The 22,914-nt window shown below is 36.9% G+C and overlaps 1 protein-coding gene across 29 annotated transcripts in view; it reads left to right on the plus strand.

Moving 5' to 3' along the window:
- Window positions 1–22,914, plus strand: part of PHF21A (PHD finger protein 21A) — a 189,704-nt gene that overhangs the window by 40,687 nt on the left and 126,103 nt on the right. For 28 of the 29 annotated variants that reach the window (XM_020870134.2, XM_020870138.2, XM_020870148.2 and 25 more), the window contains one exon: window positions 727–792. In XM_020870134.2, the coding sequence (XP_020725793.1) occupies window positions 727–792 (66 nt within the window). Of the gene's footprint in view, window positions 1–726; window positions 793–22,914 lie in introns of those variants that run through there. The other variant, XM_020870158.2, reaches the window with a different exon arrangement.

The raw sequence follows: 22,914 nt of genomic DNA on the forward strand, positions 1-22,914 counted from the left end.
AAGTAGTCTCTCATTGGGGTGGTATTCAGTCTGCTAGTAAGTAGGCTATCTTGTTACATTAAGCTTTTGAAAACTTTAATTTTGGATTTTTCTCCCACGTGAGTAAAAGGCAAGCATGCTCAGTGTATCTCATTTAAAATAGTATTCTTTTTTGATTCCTAACATTTTAGAACTGAGAAGTTGCCCTGGTAGTCAGTATGTTAATTTGAACGATGTAGTGTTCAGGCAGTTGCAGCACTGACAGCTTTTCAAATCTAGGCTAAAGTAACAATGTACTCTACTAAATAAGGGAGAGGGCAAGCAGAGTAAAACTTCTTTTATTGATAATGCTATTAAGCATCCAGTTTGTTCATCCTTATAAATTCCATTTTTTTGCTTTTGTCTGATGAGTGGAACTTTAGGGTTTCTGTCAGCTGTTATTTATGAAGAATAGCTATTTTAGTAGAAAAGAGTACTATTACACTACAAAATGCTAAAATGTAAAATATCTTTTAATTTGAAATAATCACAAAGGAGTTTACCCGTGTCCTTGTGTTAACAGCCTACACTGGGATCTGTGCACTAGGTGGTGGTAACATGACTACAGTTTAATGCATGACAGTGCGATGGGCTAAATGCTTTAAGGCTTCTTCATCATTTGTAATGCAGTGTGCATAAAGTCTTCTTGCTACTATCCTGTTAACAAATGAAATATCTTCCTCACAGATATTTTTTCTTTCCAATCAGAATGCTGATTTAAAGAAACAGCTTCATGAACTCCAAGCCAAAATCACAGCTTTGAGTGAGAAACAGGTAGGGGAAAAAGGAGGGGGGGCATATTTTTAACATTGTGTTCTAAAGATATGTCTGCTCGAGGCTTCTAGGAGAACTGCTATTTTTCCTCATGTGTGAAAATAAGTGTGGGCAGCCAGACTCAGTTTTAATTTTTTTTGAGCTCTGTTTATCTATTTTTATTTTCAGTTGAAATCAATCTCTAGAGTATCCCATGAGTATATGTTAGTGACAAATATCTAACAGCCGTGTGGCAGGCTGCTGTTGACTGTGTTAATTAAACTCCATAGTTTACCCATAGAAGATGGAGGCAAAGAATGTTACAGTGTGTGACAGAGAATCTTAAAGTTGCTGGATGTGCCTTGTTACCTGTATTAAAGGCTTGAGATGACATTTAACTTACCGTGGAGAGAATGGTTTAAGTAGATTGCTATAAATGTAGGTCTCCCATTCTGATTATTGTCATTCCTTTATGTTAATCTTTATTAGATACTGACCTACTATTATGTGAAAAAAAACTTTTGTGGAGCCTTGTTAGATATTTCTGTGTAGGACAAAAAAAAAGAACATCTTGCTTTCTTCCCCAAGTACATCTAGAAAGTGTTCTTTGGAATTTCTTGGATAATGACCTCCACTTCACCAATTCACGCAGCTCCTGCCAGCAGGTGGAGTGTGACAATTGATAGAGCCATAAGTAAATGTCTGTGGTAATCTGACAAAGCATTTGTTTTCTTCTTCCTTCCACACCATTCTCCCTCTGGTTAAAAGGCACGGTTTTGGAGTAGGTGAATGTGTGAACCAAAACGATAAGGTGACTTGCAGTTGATAGTTCATGCTTATTGAAGATTTTTAGTTACATAGTTCTCAATAATTGATTTTTGTGTTATGTTTTTTAAACTTTTATTTAGTGAAATAATAGCAGTGAGAGTAATTTATTCCTGGAGATTTCTGATTGCATTTGTATTATGTATTGTATTGTGTTTTCATTTAACTAATGGGAGAAATACATTTTGAGAACTGTGTGGAATAAATGTGAGTCATTAATGTTTCAGAATAGAATCTTTTTTTCCAAGCTGAGTGAACAGTTGCTTCCCCCACCTCTTATTCTAATGCTTCTACATTCTTCTGTCTTGTCTTCTTCAGAGACAAGAGGTATTTTAGATTAGGGAGTTGCCAAACTAAAATTTTGAGTATGTAGCATGGTGGAGAACAATTTGTAAGGAAAAATATAAACAGAGTTCATTAGATACATTTGACTCTGAAAGTGATTCAGTTCTCTGAAGTCAAAATGATGTGTGTTAGTGAAATGTTGTAGTTTTAGAATTCTTTTAGCGCTGAGCCTTCTTAAAGTTTCAGGTTTTTTTTTTTTTTTTTTTTTGACAAGATGCCAATGAATGAGTCATTTTTGCTGAAAAACTCAAGTGTTCTATCAGGGAAAGAAGGTGAGAACTGATTAGTGGAGTAGGGGATGGGGAATGCTGTCACAAAGTTAAGACAACCTAAGGCTACATTTGGGGAAAATGGGATGATTGTAAAAAATTTACATTTATTTGAAATCATTTCGAGAACTGAGGTAAGGATTTGGCTTATTTCTGTGACTTCTTATAATTTTTTTTCTGCTAGAGATCTCCCTTAATAGAACATTGCAACCATTTATGTTTAGTAAGATGTTTCATCAAGTGGCAACCTCTGTCTTCTGAACTAAGTTTTGGTATTAGAAACTAGAATTTTAAAAATGGATGTAGCATCAGGAAAACCTTGGATTTACAAAGTAAAGAAAACCGATGTAAGACATTAAAATGCAATCTTGCAGTTTCTAAAATACTTGCTTAACTATTGGAACAACATTTTTGATAGTACAGAAACTCTATCATTTTTTAGGTAGGATAGTACTTGAAGGAAGCACAGCTCTGAAGTTCAAAACCTGTTCTTTCCTCAGACTTACGATATTTCATTTAAAATAGTTTTATTTTAGAGCAAACTCTTAATGCTATGTACTCAGCTTTTTGTTTTTCCTTCTCAGAAGATACACTTAGCCTCTGGCAAAACTTACTGATATTCCTTCCACTTTAATAACTGAAATCTGAATTACCTCACTCACATGACTTAATATTTTAATTTAATATTAATTTATTGGTTGTGAAATTTAAAAACAAAAGTTCAAAGAATGTCATATTCCAAAATTAACAGTTATTAACCCTTTGTCATATTTGTTTCCATTCTTTTTCTATATGCATTTTTCCATATTCATTTTTTAAACCCACTTGAAAATTTAATTATAGAAGTAATAAATGCATATGTTCTCTTATTTTGCTTTATTAAAAAAATAAAACATTGCAGATAGTCACTAATTCATACAGTAGGCACTTATTAGTTCTTATTTGTTATTGCTACCTCAATCTTTCGTACTTCTTTTATTTCTTTCTCAAGACCAATTACAAAATAACGCACTCCATTTGGGAAAATATAGTCTTTATTAAGCACTCTTCATGGCTAAAATTCAATGAATTTAAGTGAATTCTTGGTTAGATGGTACCAGTGCTTTCAAATTGTGATTTGAGATTTCTGAATAGAAACTCCCCATGGCAGTTTTGGAGTCATCTTCTTGACCCACAGGACTTTAATTTGTGGTTGACAGTTTAAAGTCAGTTTTAGCCCAGACTTGATTGGCTAAATAAATTTTATGTAATATAGTTAAAATCATGGTTTCAGAAATATTTTAATGCTACAGGGATGCACTTATGATAAATAGTGAAAAAACACGTGCAACTTCATAGGCATTAACAATCCCATTTGTGTGTATTGTGTGTCTACATGTATATAGGCATGTAAGTGTGTATAAAAAACAGTGTCAGTATAAAATGTGGTTGGGAAGTGATGATTTACAGGTAGTTTATTTTTTCTTTATATTCTTAAATATATTTGCTGCATTCTCCATAATAAATGTTTCTTTTTTAAAATCAGAAATACACAAGAAATATTATTAAAATTTTTTTTAACACTGAAGTCCTATTTTCCAAGGATAGTTAGCCTTTAAAAATCTAATGACATTCTCCTTATGGTCTATGAACCACTCTAATCAGAGCATCCAACTGTTTTAAACACTAGAAATACTGAAGTGTGGAAGCAGCTATTAATTTAACGGGATTCGTTTTCATTCTACACCCCTCCCCTTTCATTTTTGACGTACATATGTGGTCTTTTACTTGTCATAGTGGAGATTCTAATATTGGAGCCAATGCACTTAGCTGCTTTAGTGCTCTGCCTTCATTCTAATTCATTCATTGTTACAGTAGAAGCAGTCTTGCATCCCAGAGTTTGTTGCGTATTCCTATTGCAGTTGAGGTTTTCATCTTTGAAACTACTTGGCTTGAGGGGTTTGCCACCTCACCTCCTTTCACCTGGTGCTCTCCTGGCCAGGCATCAGATAGGTTGAGGCTTAAAAGTTACTTCCTCAGAGGACCGATCTCTGAAACCCTTTCTTCTTGTCAAAACCAACAGTTTCTGTTATAATCTCTCATCAAACCCTTCATTTTTCCTTCATAGCTATGCCACTTAGGATTAGGGTTCAGCTGTGAATGATTGAAAACCCAAAATGAAAATGGTGTAAGCAAGGTAGAATTTTGTCTGTCTCGTGTAAAAGCTCTGTGGGTGTAGTAAGGCTGGTGATAGTGGTTCCACCGTGCCAGGGAACCCAGGCTCCTCCTGTTCTGTTGCTCTGCCATTCTCAGCTTGAAGCTTCCACATCATAGTCCAAAATAGCCGCTCCATCTGGCAAAAAGGGGGAAAACAAGCCCTTTATTTTTAAGGATGTTTACTGGAAGTTTCATGTCTCACTTCCAGTTAGAGCCCATTGGTCAGAACTTGGTCACATGGCTCCAACTAGGAGCAGGGAAAGCTGGGAAGTATAGTCTATTCCAGATGGCCATGGGCAGATAAAATTCAGGGACTCTGGTACTGAGCAGGAAGAGGGAAATAAATACTGGGGATAATTAGCAGTTTTTGCCACAATAGTTTATCAAAATTTGTAATTACATATATATGGTTATTATTTTTTAATACCTGTTGTCCTCACTAGACTGTTTCAAGAAGTCAGGGAGCATACTTACCTCTTTATTCCAAATATAGTATTTAGCATAATATTTAGCATAAAATAATATTTAGCACAGAAAGGCATTTATATTTCTTAAGTGAATTATTTTATCTACCTGATCTTTTTCTGTACTTGTAGATATTTTTTTATATGGTGCATGTTGCTTTTTATATTTTCTAAGCTTAAAATACTATGAACATTTTCATACGTTTTTGAGTGTTCTTTAAGAATGAAACTTTTAATAGCTTCAAATATTTAATAGTCTGGTTTGATCATAACTATTCACTCTGTTATTTGACGATAGACTGTTTCCAGTTTTTTGTTATTCATAAATGTTGTTATGATAAATACCCTTACAGGTGAATCTGTTCTAATTGCCTCAGGATACATTCTTAGGTGTGAGATTATTCGGTTTATTGGTCAGCTGTTGCCGTAACAGTTCTGCATAGCAAAGCATGTTGTGTTAAATCACAACACTGAAGTTTCACGCTGCGTCTGTCAGTCCTGGTCTACGCTGGCTTGGCCAGGCGCGTCTGCTTCAGCCTGTGGGTTAGCTGGCTTGCCTCAGGCTCTCAGTTGGGTCAGACTCCTCTAAGTCTGTCTGTCCTGAGGCCGGTCATGAGAGGGCAGCAGCTGTCTGGGGCATAGCCCTGTCATGGTTTATCACTGGAGGGCAAGGCACAAGCCAGGCCACCAAAACACCTTTTAAGTCTCTGCTGGCATCACCAAAACAAATCGTGTGTCATGCCTTGCAAAATTATATGACAAAGGGTGTGAATGCATCATTTTATGACAGAGTATGAAGAGTTGAGAGCGGTAATCCATCTACCACTCTTGGTCAAAGTGTATAAAAAGTTTTTAAAATACTAAGTACCAACAACAGCAACTTATTTCTAAATATTAGCCTCCAGAAAAGGCTATATCAGATTAACAGCACTTGTGAGAGTACCAAGTTCTCCCTAAGAGATACCTTGAGAGGAGGTAGGGTGGGGGGAAAGCACTGTGCTAGTTTTTAAGATGGAGTAATATGTATCTGATGCTTATATGAAGATATGTTTTTCATGCCATTTGTCCATGGTACACATATTAGATAGTATTCCATAAAATTACCTTTTGGTTTTTCTTTCACTCTTTCCACTGTTTCTCTTAATCCTTTTAAGAGACGTAGACTCCTTCATAGTCTTTGGTATTTGCCTCTGACTCTGTGTGTAAAAATCATAGTCTCTTTTCCTCACAGATTACTTAACCTAATACAAGATGAAATACTTTTCTGAGGGTTTAATGAATAGTTGCTGTTCATGAAACCATTCTCATTTAAAATTTGAATGTATTGTAGTAAAATGGATTCTGAAGCCTTTGGGAGAGAAATTTCTGTTCCTGACATAACTAATTATGTTTCTGATGCATAGAACAACATAATTTAAGCTAAATAGGCAACTTGAACAGTGGACTGGGTGGGGAGTGGGGGAGGGGACACTGAGAGTTTGATTCTGTTCCTTACTCTGTGACAGACTTGTTGATAGATTTTTGAGCTGTCCAATAATTTATTATGTCTTAATTCATTATTTATGGAATGTTTGAATAATGCCTTTTAAGAGTTAATGAACATATATCTATTGAGAGCACTGAGTAGTTTTGAAGGTAAGTTCTGTTTAAATGGAAACTGTTAGCTTCAGTCATGGTGGTCAACTTCATCTCATATATAATACCCTCATCTTATAAGTAAAGTACTACTTTTTAAAGGAGCTTAGAACATTTCACATTTAACTCAGTCGTGAGTACATCATCGTACTACATAAACTGGGACACGGACTATTTGTGACTTATATAATTAATTGTATCAGATTCAAGACTAGAATCCAGATCACTGTACTATTTGTTCAGTTTTATTTAGTAAATTATATTCTTAAATTACTCTGTGAACCTTTATCTATCAAATATTTTTTGAAATAGGACATTAGGCACAATAATTACATTGCCTTTAAGCTTCATTGCCTTGGAGTCATGTAAGTAAATTGCTTCTTGTAGTCTCATATTGGTAACCTGACACATGACTGTCTCTAGCCTCTGATACCAGTAACCATAGAAAGTTACCCTGTCTCATTCATATCCAAACTAATGTGATTGACATGTCATATTAGAATTGAAGATTGTTTTCTTAGAGATCCTTGAATTATGATGGGAATCTGAACTCATCTTCATCCAAAATTTAGGCGTTCATATGATTTAACTAGTTCATTCCTCCTGTTAAATATTTATGTGAAACCATTAGTCCAAATATTTGTTGGTTTTACTTCCTCTTGTGTACATCAGTTCTTTCTCCCTTGCTTCAAATACAGGAAGTGTATTATTTCAATTTTTTCCTGGTGAAATCCTTTTGGCTTGTATTCAGTGAAGGTGAGATGAATGAAGGGCTCAGAAATACAGGACAAGAACATTAAGTTTCTAAAGACCAGGAGGTCATATGCTTGTGATGTGGCCGTGGTTCCCAGTGCTGCATTGTCACCTGGTTCTTTTTAATCTTTATTCTCAGAGTTCAGTTGTGTCTTTGGCCAGAAGTTGCAACCTACTGGTCAATGATTTGATTATTTCCTTAAGATAGAAAAGCTTGTTGAAGGAACTCATATTTTAATAATTCTGTGCCATGTTATTGTAGGACATTTTACCTGAATACGGTGGAGGAAAATCAGGTAAGTTTGGTGACTGGTACTGAGTGCAGCCATCTGCTTCTGAGTTATCTTCTTCTCAGGTCATCCTAATCATTTATTTTTGGTACTTGTAAATGCAGTGACTAAAAAAAAAATCAGATGAAAATTTTAATCCTGTCATCAGGTGTTGAATGTCAGTAAAGTAAAATAGTCAGCTCCATCTAATTTATTCCCTTCTCCCTAGGATCTGTGGGTTTTTTTTTTTTTTTTTCAAATTTCTTTGTCATTCTAAGTTTCTGACTCATCTGTTTATTCCATACCCATTTATTGAAAGTTTTCTGTGGTGAAAGGCATGGTCCTAGGCCCATGGGAAATGCTGAGGATGAAAATTTTACAGTGTTCCTTACCTGTGACTGGTCATTTTTCCTGACACCTTTGGTAACTCATTCTTGATCTCCTCTCTTTAACCCTTTCCTGCCATACATACATACCCTGTAAGTTTTCTGTTTTCACCTTTATTCACTGGGTTCTCTCAAGACTTTTGGTCTCCCAGCAGCATTTGCACATGCTGTTTTCTACAGCTGGAATTCTCTTTCCTCTTTGCCTGGTAAATTCCTGCTTATCCTTTGAAGACCCAGTTTTAACAAAGATCCTCAAAAGGTTCCCTTGACTTTTGTCCACTCTCCAGGCAGAGTTAGATATCCATCTTCTGTGTACCCCTGGTGTTTGTGCCTGCTTCTCTTATTTCTACTTACTATGTGGTATTGTAATTATATATTTGTAAGTTTCTCCAGGACAGGGAGTGTGTCTTGTCATGTTTATACCCCTTAAGGCTGGCATGGTAGATTTGTAGCATTTTTTAATGTAGTAATTCATTATGCTTTCAAGAAGCTAGTAGTCTAGTAAGGTGGCCCAGTATATCGGATGTCCATACTAAGGTGTTTTACCATTAAAAGGAGATTTGCATTCATATAGTTCAGTTCTTCTTTTTTGGGGAAAAATATTCTCAATATTGTTTCCTACTTAATTCTTTAAAAGCACTCAATATATGTTAAAAAAGAACACTGGCATTATTAACCTATGTTCCAGTTCAGCGCAGCTTTGTCTTAGTCCAGAAAAGGAAACCTTGAATGAGGTGAGGTAGCATGAACTGGTGCCTGAGCCTGGGTCCAGCCATCTAGGAACGCAGTGTATCTAGGAACAGTCTCTTCTGCAGTGTTGCTATCTGACATACCTCTTTGTCTGGTACTTTCTCCAAGTCCTCTTTAGGTTTTTTCCCCTGACTTTATAAAACATGCTTACATGTCTTGTATTCTTTTAAACAACAACAAAATTGCTTCCTTTGTTGCTTAATTTCTTTCTGCTATTGTCTTGTCTCTCTCTCCTTCCCATTCCTTTGTTATTAAACTTATTAAACCATGAAATATTATTCAACTCAGGCTCTTTTTATATTACTTTTGTATAACCTTGTGGTCCTTGTCAGCCTCACTGCAGTCAGTTTCCATTCTCATCCTACTTTACTGAGCTCACTGAAACTTCTGGTAACATAATTGCCAAATCTGAAGGAAATTTTTCACACTTCATCTTACTTGAAGTAAGTAGTATTTCATATTAATGATGGCATTCTTCTTCAGTCTCCTTCAGAGAACCAAGAGCCTTCGTTTCCTGGCCTCCTTTTACATCTTTGACTGAGCCTGCTCAGTTTCTTTCTCAAACAGTTCTTGCTCAGTCTGCCCTTTAAAAACTAATATTCCATGGTGTTTTATCCTTTTCATCTTTTCCTGTTTTTTCCCCTGGTGGGTGATGTCCTGTCTTAAACCACTACTGAATGCCACTGACCTCCAAATGTTTGTCTTCTCCCCTCTTTCCTGAGCTCCAGACAGATACGTATTTTCAGCTTCTTCCTACTGGATGTCCCAAAGCTCTGTATTCTACAAACAGATCTTGGTATCCACCCCTCTTCAACTTCTTCTTGTTGTTCAGTCACTAAGTCATGTCCGACTCTTTACAACCCCATGGACTGCAGCACACCAGGCTTCCCTGTCCTTTACTAGCTCCCAGAGTTTGCTCACACTTATGTGCATTGTGTTGGTAAGGCCATCCAACTGTCTCATCCTACTTCTCCTCCTCTCCCTGTGTGGTTAATGGTAGCCCATCCCTCCAGTAGCCAAGCAGAAACTTGGACGTAATCGTGAAGTTCTTTCTGTGTCTCATCCATGATTATGAAGTCCTGTTTGTTCAGGCTCCTCAATATCCCACCCCCTTTCAGTGCCTGCCTAGTGCCCTTTCCATGGTATTACCTTGCATCCAGTTACTGTTTTTTGATTGAACCTTTTCACTATTTTCAGGCTGATCTAAAATCACACCCTTGAATGTTGCTTTCCTGCTTGAGATCCTTCAGTCAGTAGCTCACCTCTTGTACTCTAGGAAAAAGTCCAAATGCCTGATGATGGCTTAGAAACCCCTCATTATCTCACCAATGGCTGCCTCTCTGCTGAACTCATGCATACCTTTTCCTCCAGACTCGCCGCATACTTAAATTTTCTTGGATATGCTCTGTTGTTTATTTGACCTGAAATGTTCTTTCTCATCTTTGCTTACTGTGAACCTGGAGTCACCATCTGCCCTTTGACCCAGTAAGCTAATATTCAGGTTATTGTAGTTCAGAAATAGCCATGCAAGAAAAACTTAAAGTAACTACAAATAAATCAGGGTGCAATTAGCAAGTAATACACAGGGGCTATATATGCATATTATGAGGTGCTTAACTGGATAGAAAGATGAATGGGAGGTGAAAAAAAGAAATTCTAAAACAGATGTACAATATGATTCATTATTTAAAATAAAAAATAGTTAAAAATCTTGTTTGTATGCATGCATTTATGATCATTTATTTTTTGTATATTCTTTTCTAATTTTTTAAAATATTGAAGTATAATATAAATACAAAAACTGCACACACATCCCCATATATATATATATATATATATATATATGTGCATATGGCTCCAATGTATTTTTACAAACTGAAATACCCAGGTAACTAGCACCCATATCAGTATCAGAACATTAACATCGCCACAGAAAATGTTATATGCTTTCTTCAATTCACTACCCACCTCCACTCTTGTGACTTCTAACAGCTTAGATTAATTTTGCCTATATGAAATCAAATAAGGTGTTCTGTTTTCTCTCTGGCTTACTTTGTTCAACATAATGTTTATGAGCTTGTATCTATTGGAAGTTTTTCTTAAAAACTGAAATAGAGTCACAGTAAGTTGTCTTTTGAAATTTTATATCACTGAAGAATAAAAGTTTGTCCTCTCCTGGATATACACACCCTAAAATCTCTTGGCATTGTTAAATGTGTTCTCTTGTGAATTGATAATTCCTTGCTTTGTTGTTTTTATCACATTTCATTAATTGTTTGTATGTTTATCTCCCTTCTAGATTGTGAGTCCCTAAGTAGTGTGGGTTTTTTTTATCCCCATTCTTAAAATCCAGTATATACTTAGTGCTTCACACACAGTGGTACTTAAATAGCATTTGTCAAAGAAAAGCAATACATTCTAGTCTGTGTGTTCTACATTGTGCCATATATTTACTGGCCTTGCCTATTGAATTTCTCTGAACTGATTTCCTCATATCTAATATGGTCATTATGATTGCATCAGCTCCTATACTTTTAGCTGCATGTAACTGAGCACCCAATTGAAAGTGGCTAAAACAGTAAGTGGACTTATTGATTCACCTAGTAAGTTGCTAGAGTTGACCAGTTCAGCATCTCAGCAACACCACCAGAACACATGTTCTGGTCATCTTTCTGCTCTGCCACCCTTAGTGAGTCAGCAAACATTGCTTGTTGTCACAGGATTGCTGCTGCTGCTCCAAGCTTTACATCCTTCCAGTTCTTCTGGTATGTCTCTTCTTAAGAGCAAAGAAGAATTAGAAGTTACTCAGCAGATTTTGCATCCTATTGACCATACTTTTGCCACATACTAATGTGTAAAGTAGTGACTGGCAGAAAGAGTGGGTCCAAGACTAATTTATATCCTGGAGCTGAGGATTTGCCTCTCAAACATTTGAACACTAGATACACAAAATTAGTTTCTTGTTAGCAAGTAAACAGAAGAGATGGAGAGTAACAGATTTGAAAAGGCAATCAACAGTATCTGTCTCTATCTATATAACAGTTGTCCCTACTATTGTAAGTTAAATATATATTTGAAAGATATGTGAGGCCTTAGCGCTTGTTACTGGTTTCATAGATTGTTTTAGAAAGGTCTTCCTTTGCCAGCCTACCTAACAACCTGCTTTAGGTCAGGAATGTAAAAATAATTTTGCTGTTCCCCAGAGTATCAATAGTATATTATTTTAAGGGTAAATCTATTACAGAAAACAATGTAATTTATTTCAAATATGAACTGTAAATTATTTTGAAGTTTTTCAATATTTAAAAATTATTTTCTATAAGCTATCATTGTCATCACAATTACGAATATTAATAGTCTATGCCTTTGAAGCATGGCAGCCTGATGTCCGTTAGTTAACAATACCTTTTACCCACCTGCATTATTCAGAAAAGCCAGAGTTTTATCAAACCCAATGGTATTCATGGATTTCAGTTTTTTAAAAGGTTGAACACTATAAATGACAGGCAAAATCAACAGATTACTTCATTTCGTTTTTTATTTTTTACTGATTAGGGTAGGAGAGGGGCTTCCCTGGTGGGTCAGCAGTAAAGAATCCACCTGCAATGCAGGAGACATGGGTTTGATACCTGGGCTGAGAAGATCCTCTGGAGGAGGGCATGGCAACCCACTCCAGTATTCTTTCCTGGTGAGTCTCCTGGGCAGAGAAGCCTAGTGGGCTACAGGCCGTGGGGTTGCAAAGAGTCGGACACGACTGAAGCAACTAAGCACAGGGTGGGAGAACCAGACAGGAAAAATAAGTTGACTCTTGAGCTGTTGTCTTCATGTGGTCGCTGGTTAGATGAGAGGCTACCCTCCAATACTGTGTTTACAGAAGACACGTTCCCCAAAGTTGATTTTTCTGTAAGTTCAGGAAGCAAATGTTTGTGTGAATCAGCAGGGATTGGCTAACCTCTCTCATACTAGCTTCGTCTGAAAATGACAGAGTGATTATTAGTTTCTGTCAGTTAAGCACCAAATATTCCTTTGCTCTGAAAAATTAGGCCTTAGCAATCTTCAACTAATGTGTTTAATTTGTCACCTTTTGTCCTACTCCCACTTCGACTTTTAAAAAAAACCTCTTCTTTTGCCAAAACAAATTATATCATTTTGACCAAGAAGAACACTAAAGGTAGAGATCAATTCTGAACTTACTTCTCCTATGAGCAGTGAATGATTATTGCTAATCCTGTTTTATCTAGTGCTTCTGTCATCTAATATAGTGATTGGAGAAGAAATTAACATTGCCTTTCCTATGGAGTCAAGAGGCACAGATAAACTTACTCTGAAAAGTTGCGTTTCCTGAAGTGAAGTTGGGGAGTGTATTAATCGACAGGAATTGAAATTTGTTTTTCTGAGTGTGCCTCATTTATTACAGATTGTAGAAGTTGGTTGTGAATTTGAGACAGATTTATGAAGATTTTGAGTTAATCCATCACTTCTATTTAATTAAGAATGAGGTGGCAGTCTTACTTTTTTTTAAAAATATAAATTATTCAGAAGTTCACCTTTTCCATAGAATGTTTGATTTTTTTCATCTGCAGTGAAGTCTTAGAGACTATTACTCACACCCCAAACCCCCAGCTAAAGTCAAGGTAGACAGAAGTAACAGAGGTCATTTATAAACATCTGTCGTATAAACTTCTGAAGACACTTAACTGTTTACTCTGATTTCTGTTTATCCCAGATGTGAGTTCATCAGATGAGACTGTTGGCAAGTTATCAGAGTCCTGCCCCTGGGCCTCACCCTCTGCTAATAGCTGATAAGATTGTATCTACAACTTTTAAAATTTCCAGTATTCCCTCTTCGTCTTCCTTTCCTCTTTTAACTTGCTTAATTGTCTTCTTTGGTTACAAAGAATTTTATAGCCATGACTTCTGAAGAGAAATTGATTAGTTCTCCAAAGATGGAAAGAGTGGTATGAATCTCTGTAGCTGGGATCAGCAAACTACGGCCTGTATCTGGGCACATCTGGCCAACATTTGGGGAATGTTGTTGGAATACAGCCACATAGTTTTTATTTACATATTGTCTCTGGCTGCTTTGGGGTTACAGTGACAAAATTGAGTAGCTGCAACAAAGATTTGCCCGTTTATAGAAAAAGTTTGCCAACTTGAGAGAATTTAACCAGAGAGGCGCTTGACTGAGAGGTAGTAGGCACAGTGTAACAGTGAAGATCAAGAGTGAGTGCCACACTGGAAACAGTATATATACTAAACAATGAAAAGGCCCTCTTATATGCATGCATTCCAGCCCCATAGTTTTCAGTTCATTTTTTAAAAAGCTGCTTTGTTTGGATTTTTTTCTCTTTCCCTTCTACTCCCTCTCCTTTTCTCTTATAGATTTATTGAGGAATAATTAATATAAAATAAACTATGCAGGTTTTTTTTTTAAAGAGTATAAGTTTTAATGGAGTAAAACCATCACCATCATCAAGATAATGAACATACCCATTACCTCTAAAGGTTTCCATATGTTCCTGGTAACCCTTCTTTTCCTTCCCTACTTTCCCCGTCCTGTCCCCAGGCAAGCGTTAGTCTGTTTTTTGTCACTTTAGATTGTTTTATACATTTTAGAATTTTAATGAATATATTTATACAGTATGTACAATTGGGGATTTTCTTTCCCAGTTTTTTTTGTTGTTTAGTCACTAAGTTGGGTCTGACTCTTTTGCGACCCCATGGACTATAGCCCACCAGACTCCTCTGTCCATGAGATTTCCCAGGCAAGAATATTGGAGTGGATTGCCATTTCCTCCTCCAAGTGATATTCCTGACCCAGGGGTTGAACCCACATTTCTTGCATTCACAGGCAGATTCTTTTCCACTGAGCCATCAGGGGAGCCCTCCTAGTTTTTAGCTATTAGGAATAAAGCTACTATGAGCATTCACATGCAAGTCTTTGTATAGAGATAGCTTTCATGTCTCCAAGGTAAATACTTCGGTGTGGCTCCAGTGGTAAAGTATGTGTATGTTTAACTTTTTTAAAGAAACTGCCAAAATGTTTCTTAAGTGGTTGTACCATTTTACATTCCCATCAGCCGTGTATGAGAATTCGAGTTGCTCGGCATCCTTAGCCTTTTATTCTTAAACACTTTAAACATAACAGCCAAGAATCTCAGCTAGTTAAGGGAAGCTACTAACAGATTCAGAGAATTGGAAGGGACAATTAAAAATAACTATAACTTTAGATCCTCTGATCAGAAAGAGAAAGATATTGCATCCCTAAAACAGGAATAGGATGCTAGGAAAAAACCATTAGAAAACAAAATGAGTTCTTTTTTTAAAAACTTGAAGTATAGATGATTTACAGTATTGTGTTAGTTTCAGGTATACCAAAAATAATTCTTGATAATAAAAAGTGAAATGTTTAGAAGATGAAATAGGAGTAATCTTTCAATAAATAGATGAAGAGACAAGGGGATGAATGATGGAGGAGAAGAATTTTCAAGGATCAATCCAAGAGGTCTAATGCCTGACTAATAGCAATTATAATGCAAGAGGACAGAAAATGGAGAAGAGGAAGTCATCCAATAATGAATATAAGGAAATTTCTCAGAACTGGAGAGCGTATGTTCCAGATTAGTAAGAATTTATGTTGTGTGCTCAGTCACTCAGTTGTGCCCGAGTCCTGGTGACCCTTCCCTGCTGGCTCAGATGGTGAATCGTCTGCCTACAATGCTGGAGCCCCGGGTTTCATCCCTGGGTTGGGAAGATCTCCTGGAGAAGGAAATGGCAACCCACTCCAGTATTCTTGCCTGGAAAATCCCATAGACAGAGAAGCCTGGTAGGCTACATTTCATGGGGTCCCAAAGAGTTGGACACAACTGAGCGACTTAACTTTCTTTTCTTTCTTTCCTGGCGACACTGTGGACTGTAGCCCTCCAGGCTCTTCCTGTCCATGGTATTTTCCAGGCATGAAAACTGGAGTGGGTTGCCATGTCCTATTTTAGAGTTTACTGAGTGCCTGAAACTATGAGTGAAAAAAGACTTCACCCCCGACCCCTGCACCAGGGCACATTACTGTGAAACTTCTGAAAGATACTTTGAATAAAAGTTCCTGAATGCTTCCTCAAAGGGAGGGGAAAAAAACACAATCGTGAACAAGGATTGGGAATCAAATAGCATCAGCCTTCTCAGCAGCAATTCAGGAAGCTAGAATTCAGTATAATGGTGCTTGTGAAAAACAGTTATTTCCCATCCCAACTCTTGATGATTAAGTCTGAGGGGTAGAATAGACACAGTAGACATGCAAGATTACAAACCTACCTCCCATGCACCCTTTTGAGGAAGCTACTGAAGGATGTTCTCCATCAAAATAAGAAAATACACCAGTAAAGATGAAAACATGGATCCAGAAGCAGGGAACCCACTACAAAAGAGAGATGAAGAAAATCTCCTATCTGATGAAGGAAAAACACAGATGACTACTGTACAACAGGTTTAGAGAGCAACCAGTTTAGGTTGAACAGAATGATTGGGGTCTTCAGGAAAGATGTAGCCAAGAAAGAAATGGACTGATAGATTATATGATGTGTTTGGAGCCATTATTTAGAGATGTTTTCTAACTTCTTTAGAGAGTATGGGGTAGAATTAATGATGGGAATGTAGAAAACTAAGCAAATGACAGAGCATTTTTAGTTTCAGGAATAACAAAATGTGCAGAAATATAAGTATAACTCTAGTAGTCATTGTTTCACCAGTTAATGTTACTTGCATGGTTCTAATAGTATATTCTAATATTATAAACCTTAAATAGGGATTTAACTAAAAATTGTGAGATGACTGCAATGGGAATAGGAAGTGGGAAAGGAGAAAGTAGTAAACTAAATTTTAATTATCTGTAGTAGGAATTCAGTAGGTAATGATTAAAGTGAAAAATCAAGAAATCACAATATATAACACAATAAATAATCGTAATATATATAATATAAAGATAAACATTTAAAGAAATCTCTAAGATAGTTGAAAGTGGTTTCCTAAAAGGAGTAGGGCTAGAGGGCTGGAGAGGGTTGGTGCAAGGGACTGCTGTTTTTATTGTAAGTCTTGCAGTAGTATTTTTTTAAAGCTGTGTATACTATATATATTGCTTCGGTTAAAAAGCTAAACAGGAGAATGAAAGTCTGGACTTAACTAGATGGGATGTTTGTTAGTTTTTGTGGAATTACCCTGGACTCCTGAGGCAGGTCATCTCTTGACTTAAGTCTTTGGCCTCCCACCCATCCCATCCCAGACAGTTAGGGACTGTGCTTGGGCTCATAAATTCTTTCTTTTCATTTTTATTAGTACAGGCCACAAGGTGACTCCAAAATCTGGTTAAGGTATTCTTAGGAATCTATAGGAGAGAGAAACTGGCCCTTTAGTTGGTTGCTCTTCTCTTCTGGATGGGTTAATACTTTTAGGCTCTAATAATGAAATAATAATAGTATAATAATGAAACATAATAAAAGCATATTGCTACTGATGAGTTTAGCCCCTTAGGATATAATGTCTCTTTTGCCCTTAAGGTGATATACTCAAAGCCCCCGAACTGTAAATTCCATGAGAGCCAGGGATTTTTACTTGTTTTATAGCCAGGGATATACTGGCTATTGTACTTAACATGCTTGATGAAATTCTTTTTTTTTTTTTTTCTACTTTTAACTTTTTATTTTTTTTATTTTTATTTTTTTTCCATTTATTTTTATTAGTTGGAGGCTAATTACTTTACATCATTACAGTAGTTTTTGTCATACATTGAAATGAATTAGCCATGGATTTACATGTATTCCCCATCCCGGTCCCCCCTCCCTTGATGAAATTCTATCTTGAATGTAATGAAAAGCTTTAACAATCAATTCATTTGGCAAATATTTATTGAGGACCTCCTATATGCCAGGCACCCTTCTGGATGCTGACAGTACAGTTGACCCTTGATCAATATGAGTTTGAACTGCATGGGTCCACTTACATGTGGATTTTTTTCAGTAGTAAGTACTTCAGTGCTGCATGATCTGCAGTTGGTTGAATCTGGATGCAGAGCCACGGAAACAGAGGAACTACAAACACAGAGGCAACTCCTCGGTGGGTCAATGCACCAACTCCAACGTAGTTTAAGGGTCAATTGTGTACCAGTCCTGTGCATATGCATGCTAAGTGGCTTCTGTTATGTCCGACTCCTTGTGATTGTATGGACTGTAGCCCACCAGGCTTCTCTGTCCATGGGATTCTCCAGGCAAGAGTACTGGAGTGGGTTGCCATTCCCTTCTCCAGGGGATCTTCCCGACCCAGGGATCGAACGCAAATCTCCTGCAGCTTCTGCACTGCAGGGAGATTCTTTACCCCTGAGCCACCAGGGGAGCCCCATCAGTCCTATGAGCTGCAGCTTTTCTTTTAGTCATGTATTAGAAGTTTGAAGCATTCTCAACTGCCATTCAGAGTCTGAATCAGATTTCATTTTACTGATGTTAAAGCACACTTGAGCCCAGAAGGGAAACACCCCTCATGTTTCCCCTGTTGGGGATATCTACTCAGTTTTTTCTAAGTGAGTGATAGGAAGCTGTGAGGTTGTGCTGCTTGACATCTTATATTGACAGTTTATCCTTCCTCCTCCCCCCAGCTCTGTGGTAGGGCAGTGGTGGTATTCAGGCTGTGTGGGTCTCTAGTTTCTGTTTTCTACAAGTTTAAATGAGATCTTTCACATTTAACAAGAATCTCTCACAGGTGAGATGTTAGAGGACTAGAGTTCTCCAAGTTGGAAAATTACGTGACAGAAACCCTCTGCAAAATTGAGAAGGAGTTAGGTTTTGAGTTTACATCAAAAACCGATTAGACTTTTTCCAGATTGTGTTTTGTACCTATCAGTCAAGTTAAGAGGTAAGTCATCCAGTGACAAACCTGAAAATGTGATGTACAAGCTTGGTGTTTTAGAGGAAAATTCCTCCTAAGAATCATTTTTTTATACCTGGAAAATCTGTTGCGTTTAAGCCAGGGTTAGTGGGTAGTGCCTTCTCAGGAGACCTGATCTCAGTTTGGATGGGGCAGACTCTGGAACAGCTCTGCTACTGCCTGTTTGCACTTGTGAGACTCCTAGCTGCTGCTGGATTTAGAGTTTTAGTTGATTTCAACGTGAGCCATATTATGGATGGCACTTTTTTCCAAAAAATAATATTTCTTTTTATTGAGGCATATAATTGGCATATAACATTATTTAGTTTCAGGTGTGCAGTATAATGGTTTGATTTGTGTATATTGCAAAATGATTACAGTAGTTGTGGATGACATTTTTAAAGAGACAGCAAGTTTTCTCTTTTCTCTATTTAGAAGTATAATATGGAGAACAATAAGTGTAAGCTTTCTTATGTACTTATATTATAATAAACTATATGTGTGGTGGTATATGTAATTCAAGAAATTTTATTCAATTTTACAGTTTCTAAACCAACCTGGGTTAAGTGAGAGAATTAAGCCCTAGTGCTCTTGGTATTCATTATATGTATTGAATTAACTTTCCTATGAGTCTAGAATGGTACTAGTTTTTGTACTATCTTGTGGTACTGAGGAAATAGTCATAAAAATAAGTTTGTGTCCTGTGATTCAAATGAGAAATCCTGGTTGAAAAAGGCTGTTCTATAATGATAAGAAGCCGTCTCCCATAAGACTCATAGACACCCAAAGATCACAGCTGTGTGAGTATGCAGTGATATGGTAACTGCATATGTCGTTTGAAGATGGGAAACAAAAAGTCTCAAGCACCAATAGCCTGCTGATCATGATCTAGTGAAAATAAGTACTCTGCTGTTTCCTTTAATCAAGTCCAGTGTGAACTTTGGGGAGCAGGGGTTAAAACCCAGTTACAGTTCTCATGTAAATCAAAACAGATTAATAACAATAACATTTTTATTTTTTGTGCTAACATTTCCGTCTCTTTTCAGAACTTTGTCTTGATTTTTTTTTTTTTTACTGTTTAAAGTAAATAAAATCAGTTATCTTGATAAGATGTGCTACTTGATTAGTTTTTAAAATAGGTAAGTGAAAAGCCTGTCAGCCCAGCATAAGGCAAAAAACTATTCTGCTTGTAAATAATGTAACTGTTTTATGGAACAACCCTGGGGAGGAGGACAAGCACATGGCTTGTTTACTAACACAAAGCACAAGGATTCTGTAACTACCCTTAACATTTCCCTGTCTAAAGGTCTTAAACAGGAGCATCCATGAAATTTATAATGTATTTTTGTAACTAAATCCTGATTCATTGATTGAGAGAGCCATTATTGGTGAAGTAAACACACAGGTTAAGAAAAGCTTTGTAGACAAATGAAATGATAACATTCATCTTGAACAAGTTCAGAGTCTTAGAAATTGACAGATTAGCAAATTTATTCACTCCCCTTTTCAAAAACAATGTTAATAAGGACCTGTTGTTTAAAAAAGTCCAGGTCCTTGTTTTAAAATCTTTACTGTGATACTGCTGCTGCTGCTGCTAAGTCTCTTCAGTCGTGTCCGACTGTGTGCAACCCCATAGACGGCAGCCCACCAGGCTCGTCTGTCCCTGGGATTCTTCAGGCAAGAATACTGGAGCGGGTTGCCATTTCCTTTTCCAATACGTGAAAGTGAAGTCACTCAGTCGTGCCCGACTCTTAGCGACCCCATGGTCTGCAGCCTACCAGTCTCCTCCGTCCATGGGATTCTCCAGGCAAGAGTACTGGGGTGGGGTGCCATTGCCTTCTCCAGGCTGTGATACTAGCTGAGGCTAATTTAAAAGCAGTCCAGGTTTATAGATCCTTCCCGTGAAAATTTACCTTTTGTCTTTCTCTTTACCTTTACATTTAACATAAATAATTTGTGTTAATTTGTCATAGATACTGGCCCACAGAGCCCAAGCCAATGAAATTGCTAAAGTCTGTTTTGCTCTCAAAGTCTTCTGCCAGGTTTCCCATGGAATAAAATTGGAGTTATCAGCTTTGTTGGGAAAAGTATAAATAAAAGCAAAATTGCTGCCAAGTTTAAAAACTTTTTAAATGGTTCTCTTTTTTTTTACATGATAAAATTCAAAATCTGAGGTCCTGTTTCCTGGGAGTAGTACATGGGCATGCTATAACTTCATTTTTTTAAAAGTTTCCGTGGAAAACTTGTATATTTGAAAAGGTATCACATTAGCTATAAAGAAACAAGAATACTTTAAATTTCAAGACTTTCAGTAAAAGGTACATTGCAGAGCCTCCTGGTGGCAGCAGTTCTTTGTTACCAGAGTGTCCTCATTTGAGACACCTACCAAATGGGAGCTGATTGTGAATTAGCGAAACAGACTGACTCTGCTTGTCTGTATCCTTTTGAGGTTTTTACTATAAAGACATTAAGAAAAATACTGTGCTGAGCATTTTTAAAATTGTAGTGGACTTAAAATATTGTGCTGTAGAGCCAGTTGTGCCCTAGAGTGACCTGGGGAGCTTTTGAAAATGCTGCCTCTAGGGCCCCATCTTAGAAACCAGTTAGGTTAGAGTCTCTGGGAGTGGGGCCCATTCATACAAAGATGTGTACGAAAGGCAAGTTGAGTTTAGTTAAAAGTAGTTCAGTATTGCCCAGACTAGATATGATAACCCTAAGCCAGTTTGGTAGAGCATGTTTATTCTTGAATCATCTGGGGACAAATCTATATGATATGGTTTGTCAGAATTAATGATTTGTTTGAATCTTCCTAGAGAAGAAACTGACATTTTTTTAAAAAAATTTATTTATCTTTAATTGGAAGTTAATTGCTTTACAAGATTGTGTTGATTTCTGCTATATAGCAGCACCAGCCATAGGTACTCATATGTCCCCTTCCTCTTGAACCTCCCTTCCGCCTCCCACGCATCCCACCCCTAGAGATGGTCACAGAGCGCTGGATTTGAGCTCCCTGCGTCATACAGCAAATCCTACTGGCTATCGAATTTCACATATGGTAATGTGCATGTTCCAGTGCTACTCTCCCAGTTTGTCCCACCCTCTCCTTCCACCCTCTCCTTGGCCACCAGTCTGTTCTCTGTTTGCCTCTCCACTGCTGCCCTGCAGATAAGTGCATCAGTATTTTATTTCTAGATTCCATGTATATGCATTAACATACGATGTCTGTTTTTCTCTTTCTGATTTACTTCACTCTGTTTAATAGGCTCTGGGTTCATCCATGTTATTAGAACTGAGGCAGATATGTTCCTTTTTATGGCTGAGTAATATTCCACCATGTATATGTACCACCACTTCTTTATTTATTCATCCATTCATGTTGGTGGACATCTAGGTTGCTTCCATGTCCTAGCTGTTGTAAATAGTGCTGCAGTGAACATTGGGGTACATGTGTCTTTTTAAGCTATGGTTTCCTCAGGGTTTATGCCCAGTAGCGGGGTTGTAGGGTCATATAGTAGTTCTATTCCTAGTTTTTAAAGGAACCTCCGTACTGTTCTCCATAGTGGCTGTATCAGTTTGCAGCACCTTCCCAGCCTTTATTGTTTGTGGATTTTTGATGATGGCCGTTTTGCCAGTGTGAGGTGTGATACCTCACTGTGGACAGACTGTCACATTAATGATCTGACTTTTCAACTTTTCCTTAAAAGGGAAAATTTTTTAAGAAAGACAATGAATTGGTTGGAATTCTTCTTTGACTTTTCTCTGTAGGTTGAAGTATGCAACTTTTACCAGTGTATTTTAGCTTTCAGAAACATTTTGGTGAGAAATCTTGAGAAAATCATCATATCTTTTATTTGCTTTAGAATATTAATATTCAGCTTATATGAACATTTATATGAAACACTGATTAAGGTTTGTACATACTAGCCATGGGGTTCTTTTAACCAGTCATAGCATGTAGTTATAGTTTTACATATGAAGAACAAAAACTAATTAGTGTCAAAGGTATCGAAAACATCTTAAAACCTCCTCTTAAGAATGATTTCATTCTTAGTTAATCTTTAGGCCCAGAAACTTTGAAAATTAAAGTGTAGTATATTCATTATTTTTCATCCTTGCTCTTGTAAAATATAGTTGTGCTTTTCTTGCTTATTTTCCCACTTGTATCACTCAAAAGAGGACCAAAGATTAGTACTTTCAGGTATTTGTTTCACTAAAATCCTTTGATACTGATATTTTATAGATTGAATATATTCTTATCCAGAAAGTTTCTTATTCTTTCTGGTATTCATAAGAGATGTTATCTGGTGTTGTTTGAAACCAAGCATTTATCAGGACATTACAACAA

The sequence above is a fragment of the Odocoileus virginianus genome, chromosome 10 (genome assembly GCF_023699985.2).
Source record: "Odocoileus virginianus isolate 20LAN1187 ecotype Illinois chromosome 10, Ovbor_1.2, whole genome shotgun sequence".
NCBI lineage: Eukaryota > Metazoa > Chordata > Mammalia > Artiodactyla > Cervidae > Odocoileus > Odocoileus virginianus.